Source organism: Sminthopsis crassicaudata, chromosome 2, assembly GCF_048593235.1.
Source record: "Sminthopsis crassicaudata isolate SCR6 chromosome 2, ASM4859323v1, whole genome shotgun sequence".
Taxonomy (NCBI): Eukaryota; Metazoa; Chordata; class Mammalia; order Dasyuromorphia; family Dasyuridae; genus Sminthopsis; species Sminthopsis crassicaudata.
This window is the reverse complement of record NC_133618.1, coordinates 229351227-229367790: the sequence shown is the minus strand read 5'-3', so window position 1 is coordinate 229367790 and position 16564 is coordinate 229351227. Positions and strand designations below refer to the sequence as shown.

Here is a 16564-nt window from a genome sequence, read left to right as displayed (position 1 = left end):
GGATGATCCTAGCACCCTAGTAAATAGCTGATATGGAAGTGTCCACAGAGGCCACAGAAACCAGGGGTTGTCAGTCTTTTTTGTATTTTATGATCTCCTCCCCTGACCCTGGCAGTCTACTGAAGAGTATAGATCTCTTTTCAGAATAACATTTTTAAATAATTGAAATTTTAGTTAGAGGTTATTGAGAAAAGACTTTGCATATAACTATAAATGCACATGGTATTTCCTCTGGTAGATTCAAGGGGATAGGTCTTTGCATTTGTGTTCCCAGCACCTGGAAGGGAGCAGGTCCTTGAGAAAGTACTTGTTTGTTGACTGGTTAAATAACTTGTTCACTATGCCCAAAGGGCTATCAAATTGTGCATACCCTTTGACCCCAGCAGTGTTTCTACTGGACTTACATCCCAAAGAGATCTTAAAGGAGGAAAAGGGACCCACATGTGCAAAAATGTTTGTGGCAGCCCTTTTGTAGTGGCAAGAAACTGGAAATTGAATGGATGCCCATCAGTTGGAGAATGGCTGAATGAGTTATGATATAAGAATGTTAGGGAATATTATTACTCTATAAGCATAGTGATCAGCAGGCTAATTTCAGAGAGGCCTGGAGAGACTTAGATGAGCTGATGTTAAGTGAAGTGAATAGAACCAAGAGGACATGGTACACAGCAACAACAATGTTATGTGATGACCAACTTTGATGGACTTGGTTCTTCTCAAAAATCAGGTGATTCAGGCCAATTCCAATGGACTTGTGATGGACAGAGCCATCTGTATCCCAGAGAGAGAGTACTGTGGGGACTGATTATGGATCATAACATAGTATTTTCACCTTTTTTTATTGTTGTTTGCTCGCATTTTGTTTTCTTTCTCATTTTTTCCTTTTTGATCTGATTTTTCTTGTGCAGCAATGATAATATATATATATATAAGAATTGCACATGTTTAACATATTGGATTACTTGCCGTATAGTGGTGGGGATTAGGGGAAGGGAAGGAAAAAATTTGGAACACAAGATTTTGCAGGGATAGATATGGAAAAGTATCCATATGTTTTGAAAATAAGTTTAAAAATTTTTAATTTAAAAAAAGAAAAAAGAGAAAAAAGAAAACTTTTGCATGTATTCTGTAAATAAAAAACTATTATTAAAACAAATAAATAAATAAGTTGTTCAAGGTCACAGAGAAAGTAGACATCAGAGGTAATATTTGAACCCAGGACCTCTAACACCAGAGCCAGTATTCATTCCATTGTATCAGGATACTTTGTAATCACCCAATTTTCCCCTCCTTATTCCTCCCTCCCCTGAGGCCCACCAGGTTCAATTTCTGCCTCCCTGGCATCTCCCCCCGGGCATTCAGAAAAGTCAAGGTGGAGGCACCTCAAGACACAGATAGCACATCCTCCTGAACTTCTTCCCATGCCAGAGCCTTCCCAGAGCTACTTTCTGCCCCCTGCCCATTGGCAGAACAGCTCTGAGCACAGCTTGTAAAGATAAAAAGCTACAAGGGAGAAACTGTGCCACTTATGGATGCCAGCTCCAAGCCACTGCCTTGTTAATTATGCAGAGAGAGCCTGCTGGGCACACGGCCAGCATAGGTTCTTCACAGCAGGCAGCCAGGACTTGGAAACTCGAGCCCCAGAGTGTCCAGCTCGTGGCTATGCTCAGGGCCCGGGGCTGCAGCCAGCCTGTCTTAGGGAGAATTGTGACAGCTTCACTTAAAAAAAAAAAGCCAAGTCCAGGCACCTGCCAGTCCCCTGCCCCAAATCCGCCCCTATCTGAGCAAGGGCGGGGTCTTCTGAAGCTGGTGCTGGAGTCTGGTTTTGACATCTGGAACAGCATATATGCCTTTTTGAGGGTCAAGGAATTACAGTAACATTGCCATGTATAAGGGTGTATATGTAGCGTATGTGTGTCTGTAAATGGGCATTTGTGTATGTCTACATATATATAGAGATGCATACATATATGAACACATATGTATATACACACATATGTATGTGTATGTGGCTGTAAATGGGTACATGTGTGTCTGCATATAGGGTGTGTATGTCTATATGTGTGTGTGTATGTACTGTGCATGTACACACACTTCCGTAGCACACATTTGTGTGGAAGTATAGCTGTTGAGAGAGTTTTTAAGTGAGAGTATCTGAGCAAATTGATGGGAGTCTGAGTAAGAATACATATCTGTGTATATATACATGTGTAAAGTGTGCATGTGTGTATGCGCATATATTCAGAAAATCACACAAGAATCTTGGAGATCTCAAAGCCCATCCAGACCAACATGTTCCATAATGAGAAACCCCCATTTTGACCCCCCACCCACCATGTGGTCATTCAACCTTGGCTTGAAGACTTCCTATGAAGTCTTTAGGCCAGCTTTAATGCTTAGAAAGATCTTTCTGAAACAGGTCTCCAGTGCCCAGACCACCCAGCCCCTAGAAATTATGTGAAGTTTTTGTTTTCTTTTTTAACATGGCTGACATTATGAGAAAAGAGGTTTTTGTTTTTTTTTCCTAGATAATTCACAAAGAAAAGAAGTTCAGGAAAATCATCCACCTATTACATAAGTCACAAAATAAATTTTGTCATTCTACCTTCTGCCACATCTTATTTATCTACCATTTCCTGAGAAATAAATAGTTAATAAAAGAACATTTATGAAATAAGGAAAAAGACAAAAGACAAAAGGAAGGAAGGAAGGAAAGAAGGAAGGAAGGAAGGAAGGAAGGAAGGAAGGAAGGAAGGAAGGAAGGAAGGAAGGAAGGAAGGAAGGAAGGAAGGAAGGAAGGAAGGAAGGAAGAAAACTAAACATGTTAGATATAAATCAGCTGGTCCAGCCTGCTCCATTTACAGATAAGGAAACAAAGACTCCAGAAAAAGGAAATTACTTTTCTCAAAGTCACATAACTAAATGAATCCATATGTGATGAAAGGAAGGAAGGAAGCATTGATCAAGTGCTTAAAGTGTACTGTGCTAAGTGTTTTTCAAATGTTATTTCATTTGGTTTTCCCAACCACTCTTGTAAGTAGATTCTATTATTTATTCCATTTTAAAGTTGAAGAAACTGAGGCAGCGGTTAAGTAACTTGCTCACACAGCTAGTAGGATCACATTTTAACTCAGATCTTGGCTGGCTTTGGGCCCAGGACTTTATCCATTATACCATCTAACTGTGAATGTGTGGCTGTCTTGAGGCAACCATGCATATGGGAATATCTGTGTGTGTGTGCTGTGTGTAGGAATGGGGGTGGTAATATGTGTTGAAGTGCATTTGTAGAAATGAGTAAATATGAATGAGCACTGAATTCAAGGACATGAATTCAAAAATTCTGGCTCTGCTCCTTTCTACCTGTGTGATCACTGGAGGAAAGGGTCTCATTGGCTATTTAGCCCAACTCACAACCAAACAGAAGACTCACAACCAGTCTTTGCTTGAAGACCTACAATGATGGAGAACCCTCAATTTCCCAAGGCAATTTCCCACGCCATATTGGGGATAGCTTTTTGGGGAAGCATGTCCTAAATTTATCTCTTTCCAAACATCCACCTCGTTTTCCTGATTTTTCCCTTTGCAGCTAAATAGAATAAATCTAAGCCATACTCTTCAAGATAGCCTTTCAGACATTTGCAAACAGCTTCCCAGATTCTTCTTTTCTTCAGACTAACAATGCCCATTTCCTTTAACTGATGCTCATGTGGCACAGTAAGACTATCCACCATTCTGTTTGCCTTCCACTGTACTTCAGCATATTAGCATCCTTCCTAAAATGTGGTACAATGACTTGAACACAATTCTGCCAATGTATTCTGACAAGTGTGGAGCAAAGTGGAATTATCATTTCTTACTCTTGGAAGCACTGATTCTCTCACTAAGTCCAAGATTGCATCAACTTTGAAGCTGCCACATGGTTCCATTAACTCCTGGGTCTATCTCCTCCTTAACTCTTCACAGCTTAGCTGAAACCGCTCTCCAAGGTGGCTAACAGCTACATTCAATATGAATCTAAATTCAGTCTGACTTCTTTGCAGCAGCAAGACTTGGCAAACTCTTCCCTTGCAATTGTCCTTTTCTTGGCTTTTGTAATATGGTTCTCTTGGTTTCCTTCCTGTGTTTTGCTGCTTTGAAGTGAATTATTTCCTCATGATTCTGTTTCTTTTCTATGCTCTCTCTCTGAGAGGTCATGAATTCTTATGACTTCACCTCTAAACCATCTTTCTTCCTTTCTTCTATAGGAATGACTTCCTTGACATCTCTATCTCTAACCTCTCTCTTGAATTCCAATTGTACACTTCCAGCTACTTATTCTGTAATTTCATCTAGGTGTTCCAGTGGAACCTTCAATGCATGATATTAAAAAAAAAAGAATTTATCATTTCCTCTTCCCCAACCCAAACTTAGGTAGAAACCTTTTCCTTTTTCCTTATCCTTTCCCCTTTTTATTTAGGTCCTATCTATTCTTCCTGCAAAAATGTTCTCATAATACTCCTTTCCTCTCTAATTCTATATCTCATTGCTAAATTACAATTGTATCCTTTCTGGCTTTCTATATGCTAGCCTTTTCCTATCCTAATATATCCTTTGCATCACTCCTTTTTACATAAGTACTGGTGGGGAACTTATAGGTGGAAGATTTTCAGGCTTGAACCCCCTTTTGTTCTTTGTTCCAGATGTTAGCTTTGGGCAAATTTAGATCTGGGTTCAAAAAGATAATCTCCCAGGGTCACAGGAAGACCACATTGACTTTTCATCAGCATCATCCACCATCATAACAACAGTTGAATCCACTTTATATAATTGTAAGATTTAAACTTGGAAGGGACCAAGGGATTTTTAGGTATTCTAACAAACTCTAATTTTCAGTTAAGGAAGCTAAAACTCCCCCAAAAGAGAAAGTATTTGGCCAAGACTGCACAGGTAACAAGGATCAGAGTATTAAAGACAGCTGGAAGGGACCTTATGAGTCATATGGGATTTAAGACTCATTTTATGGATGAGAAAATCAAAGTCCAGAGAAATAGAATACTTGATCCAAGGTCACAGAGATAGTAGAAAGCTGAGCTAGAATTTAGGTTCAGATCCTCTGACTCCAAATCCATTCTTTTTGCCCCTACCACCATGCTCTGTAGACTCCTTGGCAAATCTAAGCTATAGGTGATGAGTGCCTGTACAGCCTGTCCTCTTATCTTTCTCCTCTATGACTGGATCCCAGGCCTCTAGAATCCAGGATCAGGTTTGCCCAGAGGCAGGGCAGAGAACAAAGTGTATTTAGGGAAATGTACCTACCTCTAGATCATATGGTGATCAGAGCACAAGGATGTCAATCACTAGCTGTGTCTCCCAGTCCCAGTCTCCCCTCTCCACAAAACAAAACAACAAACTCACTAGCTAATAATACCATTTTAATTTTCCCACTTATATTATCTCTTGTAACTATTATAACCCTAGAAAGTATTTAGGCCAAATATCATTCCATTTTAGAGATGAGAAAACTGAGATTTTTACAGATTAAGTAAATCATGTTAAGATCACATAACTGTGAAGACTGGAACCCTAGTCTTAACTCCTAATTTAGATTGCTATTTTTTCCCATGAATTCCTTTGGGATGAAGTCACATTGATTTATCTATATTACTGACTGCTTGATAGAATGTAAGCTCCACGTGGACAGGGAATGCTTGGATTTTGGGGGGGGGGTTGCCAGTACCTGGCACAATAGCTGGCCCATAATGGGCACTTATCAAATTTTGAATGCTTCAAGAAATGGAATGTCTGGGCCCCATTATCAAGTCTTCCTAGAGGAGCCAGCCTTATAGACTGCCATAATGATGGAGGGACCAAGTCAATATGCTATACTTCTGGATCCAGAAAGGGGAAAGGTTGCAAAAGGGGCTCCGATCAAATTAAAAAAAAAAAGGCAAATGTCCTTTCTGACCCCAAGCAATCTATAGTCCAATGGAATAGAAAACATACATATATCAGAACCTACAAGACCAACAAAGATTGGTACTAGTAGCTAAGGGATAGCAGAATTCTCTTGGATGAGGTGGAGTTTTGATCTGAGGAAGGAAGGGATCCTAAGAGTCGGAAGTTCAGAGGGAAAACATTCCATGTTTAGAGAACAGCATTGCAAAGGCATGGAGATAAGAAATAAAGTATGTGAGGAACAGAAAATGACCCAGGATGTTTGGAACATAATGTATGTGGAAGAGAATAGAAGATGAGAAGAAAGGGGCTGGGTGGTGAAGAGCCTTATATGCCAAAGGCCTGTGTCGTTGATTCTGGAGGCCATAGGGAGCCACCAAAGTTTACTGGATAAAGTATAACACGGTCAGACCTCCAATTTAGGAAAATCACTTCAGCAGCAGGATGAACTGGAGTGGGAAGAGACTGAATCCAATTAGAAGGCCACTGCAACAGTCCAAGTAAGAGGTGATGTGGGTCTGAATCAAGGTGGCATTGCATGAATAAAGAGTGGGGGGTCAAGCTTGAGAAAAAGAAATTATAAGATTTGATAATTGATCTAGATGCAGGGAGGGAAGAGAGAGAGAGAGAGAGAGACAGAGAGAGAGAGAGAGAGAGAGAGAGACAGAGAGACAGAGAGAGGAGAGAGAGAGACAGAGAGAGAGAGAGAGAGAGAGAGAGAGAGAGAGAGAGAGAGAGACAGAGAGAGAGAAGAGAGAGAGAGAGAGAGAGAGAGAGAGAGAGAGAGAGAGAGAGAGAGAGAGAGAGAGAGAGAGAGAGAGAGAAGGAGGAGGGAGAGAGACAGAAAAACAGAAAGAGAGATAGAAAGGAGGGAGAGAAAGACAGATACATAGATTAAAGATGACACTAAAATTGCCCATTTGGGGGAATGGTGATGTAGATGATGCAGAACTGGAGTTTAAGACATAGACTAAACTAGAAAAATAGCTTTGAGTCATCTACATAGATGTGATAATATAATTTCATTAACAGAATTGTGGAATAACCAGCATTCGTTATAAAGATAAACACTATCTTATTTTATTCCCATTTAACAGATGAGGAAACTGAGACAGAGAAGTTAAGGAACTTTCCCATGATCAGACAGACAACAAGGGAAGTATCTGAGGCCACATTTGAACTTAGATGTTCCTGACACCATGGTAGACTCTATCCACCTAATTGGAATAAAGGAAGAGCTAGTGGGAGATGATACCAAAGAGACAAAAGGGGAGGGAAAAGCAGAAAAGGACACTGTCCACTAATAAATGGCCTCAGTTTTTCCCAGTAAAGTATAAGTGAAGTCCTAAGGGGAGAAAAAAAGGGGAGAGAGTGCAAAAGATTGGAAAAGCTGTTGCAATGAGTGGTGGAGGGAATTAAGGAGGGAAGGAAGGTAGGATTGCCTTGCTTCAGTGAGAATCTCGTTGTCCTGAGACCTGGCTACAGGCTAGAATGCACTGCAATGCCCATTGCCCCACTCCTAGGCAAGTCAACCAAATCTTCCCACCAGATGCACACAAAACCTACTTATAAGAAATTCAGATACAACCCCTCCAAATCCAATTAGTTTTCTTCTCCTTATAAGCCTAAGGTACTTATTTCCAGGGTGAGAAGGGGGACTATGCTAGAGTAGTCCAGGGCAGGTAGCAGGCCCTGCCCCATCCTAGCCAGCTTTCATACTTCTTTTTTCTAGAAACAACTCCCTCTTAATTAACATTCATTACATAAAGTTCCATTCATACCATTTCTCAAAGTTCAATTTACACTTTTGCTGGAAACATCTTTGATGGGTTCTCCATTGCCCACCAAGTCAAATTTAAGTGCTTTTGACCTGACATAGGCCCTGCACATTCTGGCCTTTTTAGCCTTCTCTAATTTTACTCCTCTCCAAAGCTCTAGCCAAATCAATCAGCCAACAGGGTTTTATGAAGCCTCATATGGGCTAGGGCATTGTGTTGGGAGCACAGCTTACAAATAAAAGTGAACTAGTCCCACCCTCAAGGACCTTACATCCTCACCAGACCGAACTATTCTCTCTATGCAATATCCCCTTCATTTCCCATTATACTCCTTATGCATTCCCTCTCTTTACCTGTTAATGTCTAACCATACTTTAAACCCCATAGTTTCCCCATTGCCACCTCATCCAAGAAGCCTCTTCTGATACCTCATGTTCTCTTTTGCTCAGAGAAAATGGAGGTTTTTATTCAGTATTCAATTTACTTCTACATGTGTTTTAGCTTTCTCTTCAAACCCATGAGCCCTTTTGTATACCTCTCCCATATTCAGAATGGTATTCTTCATACAATAGGTGCTTAGTAAATATTGGTTAAATTATATTTGTTCAGGACCCCATTTTTATAGGGAACTGTAGAAATTATATGAATCACTCATTAGAAGAAAAGGTAAGAATTCTTTCACTTTGGTCTTCCTATCCCTAATACCTAGCTTAGAGCTTGGCACAGAGTTTAATAAATATTTGTTCACTGATTACATGAACACTGGATTCAAGGTCCTGAGTTTAAAAATTCTGGTTCCAGGGGCATCTAGGTGGCGCAGTGGATAGAGCTCCAGCCCTGAATTCAGGACCTGAGTTCAAATTTGATTTCAGACACCTAACACTTCCTAGCTGTGTGACTCTGGGCAAGTCACTTAACCCCAATTGCCTCAGCAAAAAAATAAAAAATAAAAATTCTGGCTCTATTTACTACTTATGTGACCAGAGGTAAATCAATCTCTCTGGGCCTGGAAAGGAACCTCATTGACAATCTCGCACAATTCACACCCTTCATAAAAGTGCCATAATAACCCACTCAACAAGCAAGCATTTATGCAGCCTTTGTTTGAAGACCTGCAATGCTGAGGAGCCCTCTATTTCCCAAAGCAGTTGATTCCATTTCAGGTTAGGTCTAATTGTTAAGAAGTTTATCCTGAGATTAAGCTTAAATTTGCTACTTGCAACATCTACCTATAGTTTCTAGTTCTTTCTTTTGAAGTTAAACAGGACAAACCTAACTGATCCTCCACATCCACACTTTACTTCCAACACTTGCAAAATTTTCTCCATATTATTTTCTTTAATCTAGCTCCAGACTTTTCCTTTTCCTCCTTCTTGGCCCTCCCCTTTGGCCCCACCCCTTTCTTCCTCTTATAGACACTTTCACTCTGTCTTTTAGCTCTCCTCAGGTTGAAGGTGCTCCATTCTCCCTCTTCTGCAAATTTTCAACCATGAATTTCAAGGCTCTCCATCCTGCCTGTTTCCTCAAACCTTCTGCCTCTTTTATTCCTGTGAGGAAATGACTTCTCCCTTTCAGTGGGTGAGAAGTCATACTCTACACTGCCTGAGTGTGCCCGATCATAACCCTGTATAAAGGTTTCTTGGCATAAAGTGAGTTATGAGATTAATCTGGGTAAAGTCCTGAAAACGTGGCCATGTATGGAAAGCCACAAGTCCCAGTGGAGGACCCCTAAAGGACACCAGCTCCAAAAAAACAACAGGAAATACTGGGCAATTCACTTAACATCTGTAAGCCTCAGTTTCTCAAAATGTAAAATGGAGATAATAATTGTACTACTATCTAGGATGGGGAGGATCAAATAAGACCATTTGTTATAAATACTTTGCAAATCTTGAAGAGCCATATAAGTGTTAACCGTTATTATTATTGAAAAGACTTAAAAAAAAAAAAGAAAAGAAAAAGAAAAGTCACTCAAAAAAGAATAGACCAAGGCAAAATGGCAACTAACCAGGTGATGAGATCAGGCTAAAACTTCAAGCCCCACAGACCTGCTGGGCTCAGAAGCCTTAGAGACAATCTAATCCAACCCCTTCAGTTTACTGATTATGAAACTGAGCTTCCCCCCCCCTCCCCCTGCTCCCCCCCCACAAATACACTAAGAAGGGAAGGGTTTGGCAAAAGCCACATGACTAATAAGTACTAGAGTTAGGATCTGAATTCAGGTCCTTCACCACCAAATTCACTGCTCTTTCTAAACCACACAAGTGAAAGATTTTGCCAACTCCTAAATTACTGTAGGGACCTCTTAGGAAAGATAGTTGTGCTTTGTGAATAGATGTCTTCATTGGGATCCCTATATTTCTTTACAAATCCTATTCTTTTCTATTACCCTCTTTGTCTTATGTGCTAGAGATGTTCTTGAAAAGTTCAGTCTCTAGATGAGCTAAGGATTGAAAGATGACCGGACTCACTGAATTCTAGAAGGTAAATGATAGAAGAGACTCCAGAGGTTACCTAGTCCAAGCCACACCGAAACAAGGTTCTTCCCTACAATGCACTTCAAAGGTAAACATCCAGGCTTTGCTTGAAGAAGTCTTATAAGGTTCTCACCTCCAAACAGCTCCCAAGGCAGACCATTCCACTTTTATGTATCTTAAATTATTAGGTATCCTAATTGTTTTGGATATCTTGAATTGTTAGGTATCAAATTGTTTAGATACTTCTAAATCGTCAGGAAGATTTTCTTTTCATCAACCCTAAATATACCTCTTTGCCACTTGTGCTAATCAATCAATAGGCATTTACTGTGCACTTACTATGGGGCCAGGCATTTTGCTAGTAGTTGGGGATATAAAGACAAAAGTGAAACAAATAAGCCCTACTCTCAGGGAGCTTACAATTTATTGGGGAAGAGAAAAATACCAAATGTGGACAAATCCCACCTTTGCTAGTAGTTTCCCTTAGGCTGGGCAAATTGAGGACAAAATAATGGTACAGAGATGCTAAACAGGGTGTGTCAAAAGCTTTGAGGACTCTCTAGTAAAGCCTTTTTACAGGAAGAATGAACAAGAAGAAAAAGCAGGTTAAAGTGTGAGGGACTGGTGCTGGTGGTACAATAGCTGGTCACTTTCCTACTCGAGTTCCTGATTCCTTATAATTCTAGCCTCACTGGCCTTAAAAGCTTCGCAGTTACATAATCTTATATCCCCAAAGATATTTTTTCCTCGATTTCCAAGCTTTGCTAACTTCATTTCTCGAGAACTGAACCACCTCCAAACCCCAATATGCACAACTATATCTTTTCTGATCCCCTTATCTCAAGTTACCTCTTCTAGGAATCTACCCAATTAATACCAAAATTTCCCTAATTCACTATTCTTAACCTCAAATGAGATAACATATCCATAGTACTTTAAAAACTTAAAGAGGTGTGTGTGTGTGTGTGTGTGTGTATAAACTTGAAACTATATAAAGTGTTAGTTTTAGAGGCAGCAGGGAACAGGAGAAGGAGCCCTGGTTTGGTCTTCTGAAGGCCTGGGTTCAAATTTTCCCTTTGATGCTCACTGTTTATGTGATCTTGGAGAAATCAGTTAGCCTTTTTTTTTTTTTCTGTAAAATGCAGAAATTGGCCTGTCTAGCTTTATAATTATTATCTCAGCTGCACAATGGGTGAGTTGGCTTTCCTTAATCAACCCCTAGAGCAAACTCTTAAAAGATAAGGGGCATGGCTGCTCCTAGTGCCAAGTCTCCAAAGCACCTATATCTAAGGAATGGGTAGGAATTCCTAGTTCTTCAACAGAAAAGATAAACTTCCCCTTCCATCCCCACAAACACAATTTCTGTACAGAGAAACCAGACAAGGTGGCAGAGCCCCGCCAGCATTCTGGAAAAGTGAAACAGTCTGGTGCCAGGGCAATGCTGAAATGACCCTTCCCTGCCAGCCTTCTCAGCAGGTTTCAGAGCTTTCCCTTTGTTTCTCTTTGAGCCCCTTCCCTCCTCTCTGCCTCCTAGGAGCTTAGATCCCTTTAAAGGTTATCAGTCGCTGTCCTTGGAGATCGTGTCTTTGAGGGACAGATGGCTGGTATTTTAACTGTTCCTTGGGCATTTCCTCCTCTATTTGGGACTCAAGCCCACCATCACCAAGCCTGCCTTCTGTCCATCACTTTTGCATATCTCTAGCACTCTAGGAGATCTGAATGTCTGGGGCACAGAAGTCCTATTGCTTTCCTCATCTTCGAGGTGAAATATATCCACTCCTTTCCCTTTGGGCAGTCAAGTAATCTACTGCCTGGAATTCTGTAACTTTCCACTCATTTCAGCCTCATTTCTCTTTGGTACTTTTCCCTCTGGCAAGCTTAAGGAGCTGTTACACCCCCACTGCTCTCCTATCTCATCTTTATCCCACCTCAATCTCTCTTTTCTGTGTGGAAACTATATGTGAAGGTAATCTGCTCCCCTCCTCCACACTTTGTCTCATTGTTGTCTTCTGTGTCAAATATAAATGTACAGTGTTATTTTTCAAAATTCTCCCTCTATCCACCAGGTATTTTTCCCTTCCTGTTTTCCCTCCCCAGTTTTATTTCCTCAGCTCATTTCTACTTTGTTCCTTCTTACTGCCCCTTTTGCCTTTTTCTCTTGCTGATTTTGTAAATACATTTATGTTCCCTAGCTTCTATAAACTAAATGATTCTGGGAAGCACCAATCAGTTATTCAGTTAATAAGCCATATTTGAGTACATAATATTGCCAGGTATTGTGCTAAGCACTAGGGAGCCCCATCTTCCCAAGGGGGACTGACTTCAATTCTGGATCTCAGCACCATGGCAAACTAATCCTTGCCCCAAGCCCCACAATAAGACACTCCTTCACCCTCTCATTTCAGGAAGCCCACAGGAAAGGCTTTGCCCTTGTCGTTCAGCAGCAAGAGCAATAGGAGCTAGCAACAGCTAGCCTCAACTTGGCTCTCTCTGGCAGAATTCCCTGTGAAATCTCCTCCAGAGTGGAAGCTTACCTGAGGACCGCCCTGCCATTCCTGTGCCCTGTCCCTCGTGCTTTGGTCTCCCCTGTTGTCGTGAGCGCTCCTTATCAGAGAGCATCTCAGCTCTGTTTGTCTCCCTGGTGTTTTCCCTGTAGCTCTTGGTGCCCCATCTTGTCATCCATCCCTGTAAGTGATACTGTTGCTCTGTATGGCTCAGGGCAAGCAGGCAGGCACCAGGATCGCAGAGCTAAGAGGTGGCCCCGGAAACCACATAGGCTCAATTCCCAGACTGCTCTGGGCCACTGACAAGGAGGGGAGTTCTAGCACAATGTCCGCCGGCTTGCTGAAGGCCAAACCCTCCCTCCACCCTGCCGTATCCATAGGACATTTATCCTGAAGATTTACTTGTGCCACCCCAAACTGGGTTCCCATCTTCTCTTCTGCCAGAGACTTTTCTGCCTCCCCCAAATCTGAGTCCCCCAGCCCTGCTGTTGCCACCTCAAAGCCACCAGATCTCATTTTCTACCCCACTGTATCCCAAATAACACCCCTCCTCAACACAAAATTCACCTTGCTCCTCAGACTTCACTTCTGTCTGCTGGCTGCTTGGATCTGATAAGAGGCAGCATGATATCCTAGAACCTCAGTTCTGGTCTGGTCAGAGCACCAGGGTTCAAATCGGGCCCCTGTTATTACCTGTGTGGAGTCCTCCAAACCCTCCAACCTTTAATTCCTTATCTATAAAACCTAGTGTCCTCTCTAGCTCCAAATCTGTGATTCTCTGATCTTATAATTATTTTCTACACTCTATGAGCCTGTGACATGTTCATGGTTTTCCTGGGGAAACTATGGTTCTCCCCCACTCTCAGATACTGGACTGACCATATGTGCATACACAACCTCCCTCCCCCCACTCCAATTATATAACTTGTATGTATGATCAAACACATGCAAATATATAGTATCTTCTTTTCTACTAGGATTACCTCCGTCTCTACTCTCCTGGTAAGTAGTGGAATAAGCCCAAGATCTTGGGATCCATTCCATCCTTTTCATAATGCCCCCAGAAGCATCAATATGGGGACAAAGGCCCAGCTGGCATCATTCCTCTTGGGCACCAGTCCTTTTTTGGTTTGTATTCCCTATCCCCCCTCCATTGTTTCACCGATGAAAAAGCCATGGCTGGCCTCTGAAAACCAGTGCTCGCAAAGCAGCAGGCAGGACCACCTAAAAGACAGTTACTTACATGAGGTGGGCAGGGGGCTTAGGAGAGATGGAGATGGACAGGACTGGGGCACAGCTGGCTGGGGCCCCTCAGCGTCCGGTGTCCCTGAACCTCTCCTCACTGGACTTAGAATGTCAGAAATCCTGGGGGCTGGGGTGAAATAGACAAGATGGTGAAGACATAGGAACAGAGGGTTTGAGCAGAATAGGAAAAATGGATGAGCACAGAAAACCAAGATGGGGAAAAAAAGGAAGGAAAGAAGAAAGGAAGGAAGGAAGGAAGGGAGGGAGAAAGGGAGGGAGGGAAGGAGGAAGGAAGGAGGGAAGGAAGGAGGGATGAAGGAATGGAAGGAGGAAGGAATTATTCAGATGTTAGGCAGAATTAAATCTGTCGAGCTTCAAAGGCAGACCAAGTAGGAGAGCAAGATGCCACACAAATTAGAATCAAGTTCTGAGAGCCCCCTAGGAATGGAGTGTTAGAAGGTAGCAGGGAGGTGGGAGCATCCCCTAACCCAGGAGAGTGCTTGCCAGGATGGTAAATTACGTTGGACCCAGTGATATCCAATGAAGGCAAATGAGGACATGCAGCAAGATGGTGTCTCTTCTTACTCCAAGCCAGAAAGAAGTTGATTTCTTTTCTTCTCTGGACATCATACTTAGATGTGTATTTATCCCCTACCCCTTCCACATTAAATAAATTCAAAAATATGAAAACTTGGACCAAAAAATCATCAAATAATAGATTTATATTTAGAAGGGATTTTAAAGCCTATTTAGTCTATACTTCTCATGTGAGAATGTAGAAAATCAGGTCTGGCACCAAAAATTTTAAAAAGGGTTTGTCTAAGGTCAAGTAGGCAGTAAGTAATTGAGTCAGGATTTTAACTCAGGTCATGTGACTCCAGACTTAACACAAATCAAGGATACTGGTTAGTTTTCTGTATTCAACTTTAGCCACAGGCTTTCTTTAAGTATCTTATTTCCTGTGGTGCACTGAAAATAGGATTCAGTTGACAAAAAACCCCATCAAATTTATAATCCTTCTGCTCAACAGGGACCCACCAACTGTATAAAGTGGGGAACCCACAGGAAAGAAAGTTTTCCTTCTCCCTAATTGGACAAGAGAGACTGGACCAAAGATCAAGAAGGAATTTCCTGACAATGAAGGTTGTTTCAGCTCCAGGATGGATTGAGATGGGAAGAAAACCAAGGAGCTCTCTGCTCTGGAAATTATTCATTGTAGCCCAGACACCCACCAAGCACCCTTCGTCTCCAGCATTCGGGGATCAGATAGCATAAGTTGCCTGTTTTGAGGAATGAGCCTCTGGAAGGCCCTTTCCCTTTAGGTAGTCCCAGGATCATGGATTTAGGGCTAGAAGGGACCTTAAAGGTCATCTCATCCAGTCTCTTCATTTCAAAGATGAGGGAACTGATTCCAGGTCCAAGAACTTATGTAGGGGATGGGGAAGAATGTGGGTTCTGGAAGTTATGTTTCCTTTCCCGTCTCCAGCTTCTTGGTAGGTCAGTCCAGGGTGCCCATGTGTTCATTTCCTGATATGCTATTCCAATGGGGAGTTAAAGTGGGAGCCTCTTCCTCCCATCCCAGGAGTTCACTGCGGCCTCTCTCTGGGTCATCGCTAAATAGAGACCTTCCTTGGGATCACTATGCGGGCTGGGCCCAGAGGTGGGGCCTCCAAGCAGGAGGCAGGACAGCAGAAGAGTCCAGGGCATTGAGTGGAGGCTGGCTGGAGAGTTGTAGCTGTGAAGGTCTGAGACATGGCAAATAAATGCAAAGGAGAGGTGAAGTGAGTCATGATTAGGCGAAGCTGGTTAAGTTTGGGGACCAGAAAAGTCAGGCAGCAGGCCCATGAGGGCCTCGAGGAGGACAAGAACCTTCCTGGGGTCTAGCCGGACTCCACAATTGGTGCCTTGGGCCCCAGGGTTCGGCAGCCTGGGCACAGCTTAGAGGGAAAGCACATGGGAGGCAGCAGCAGCGGCCATCTAAGAGAAGCTGGGATGAGCTGTGGGTATAGCTGATTCAGCCTGTCTGGTCATTCACGGCACCAGCAGCAGCAGGGCCCCTAGTTGGGGCTGGCTACTTACATGGGAATGGCAGGGGGCTCATGAAAGTCGGAGACGGACAAGGCTGGGGGACGGCCGGTTGTGGCCCCTCGGCTTCCAGGGGCCCTGAACCCCTTCTCACTGGGCTTAGAATGTCAGAGATCCTGGGGGCTGGGGTGAAACAGATGAGAGAATGAACACGAGTCTGGAGCAGAAAGAGAAACCAAGAGGGAGGAGAACACAAGCAAGACCTCTGAGATCAGCTCTGGGGAACGGCCTTTCTGCTTGGGACCACTCGTAGGACAGTGGGAAACAAGAAAGAGGACTTGGGTATAAATGGACCTTTGCATTTAGGAGGCCCCAAACCCTTCAAGCCTCCTTCCAAACCCACAGGGGGTCCTGGCCAAAGGGCATGCATAGTGAGGTGAGTTCTACTTATTACCTACTCTTTCCTCCCCTCTCGAGAAAAAGATTAAATAGGAAGGAGGAGGAGGAGGGGGTCTACCCATCCTAAGGATCCTCAGTTACATATATGAAAGTAGATCTTTGAGGTCAAGGATCAGATCACTCTCCCTGGAAGAAAGGGAGC

The 16564-nt window shown here is 42.6% G+C and overlaps 1 protein-coding gene across 15 annotated transcripts in view; it reads right to left on the bottom strand.

The window, feature by feature from the left end:
* Nucleotides 1-16564, bottom strand: part of CAMK2B (calcium/calmodulin dependent protein kinase II beta) — a 281883-nt gene that overhangs the window by 6362 nt on the left and 258957 nt on the right. For 2 of the 15 annotated variants that reach the window (XM_074288458.1, XM_074288466.1), the window contains 2 exons: nt 16018-16146; nt 13826-14065 (listed from right to left, as the gene is read on the bottom strand). The exons of 10 other annotated variants lie outside the window; for them this stretch is intronic. In XM_074288458.1, coding sequence (XP_074144559.1) covers nt 13929-14065; nt 16018-16146 — 266 coding nt within the window. In that variant the 3' untranslated portion in view covers nt 13826-13928. Of the gene's footprint in view, nt 1-13825; nt 14066-16017; nt 16147-16564 lie in introns of those variants that run through there. 3 more of the 15 variants (XM_074288471.1, XM_074288469.1, XM_074288465.1) reach the window with 3 other exon arrangements.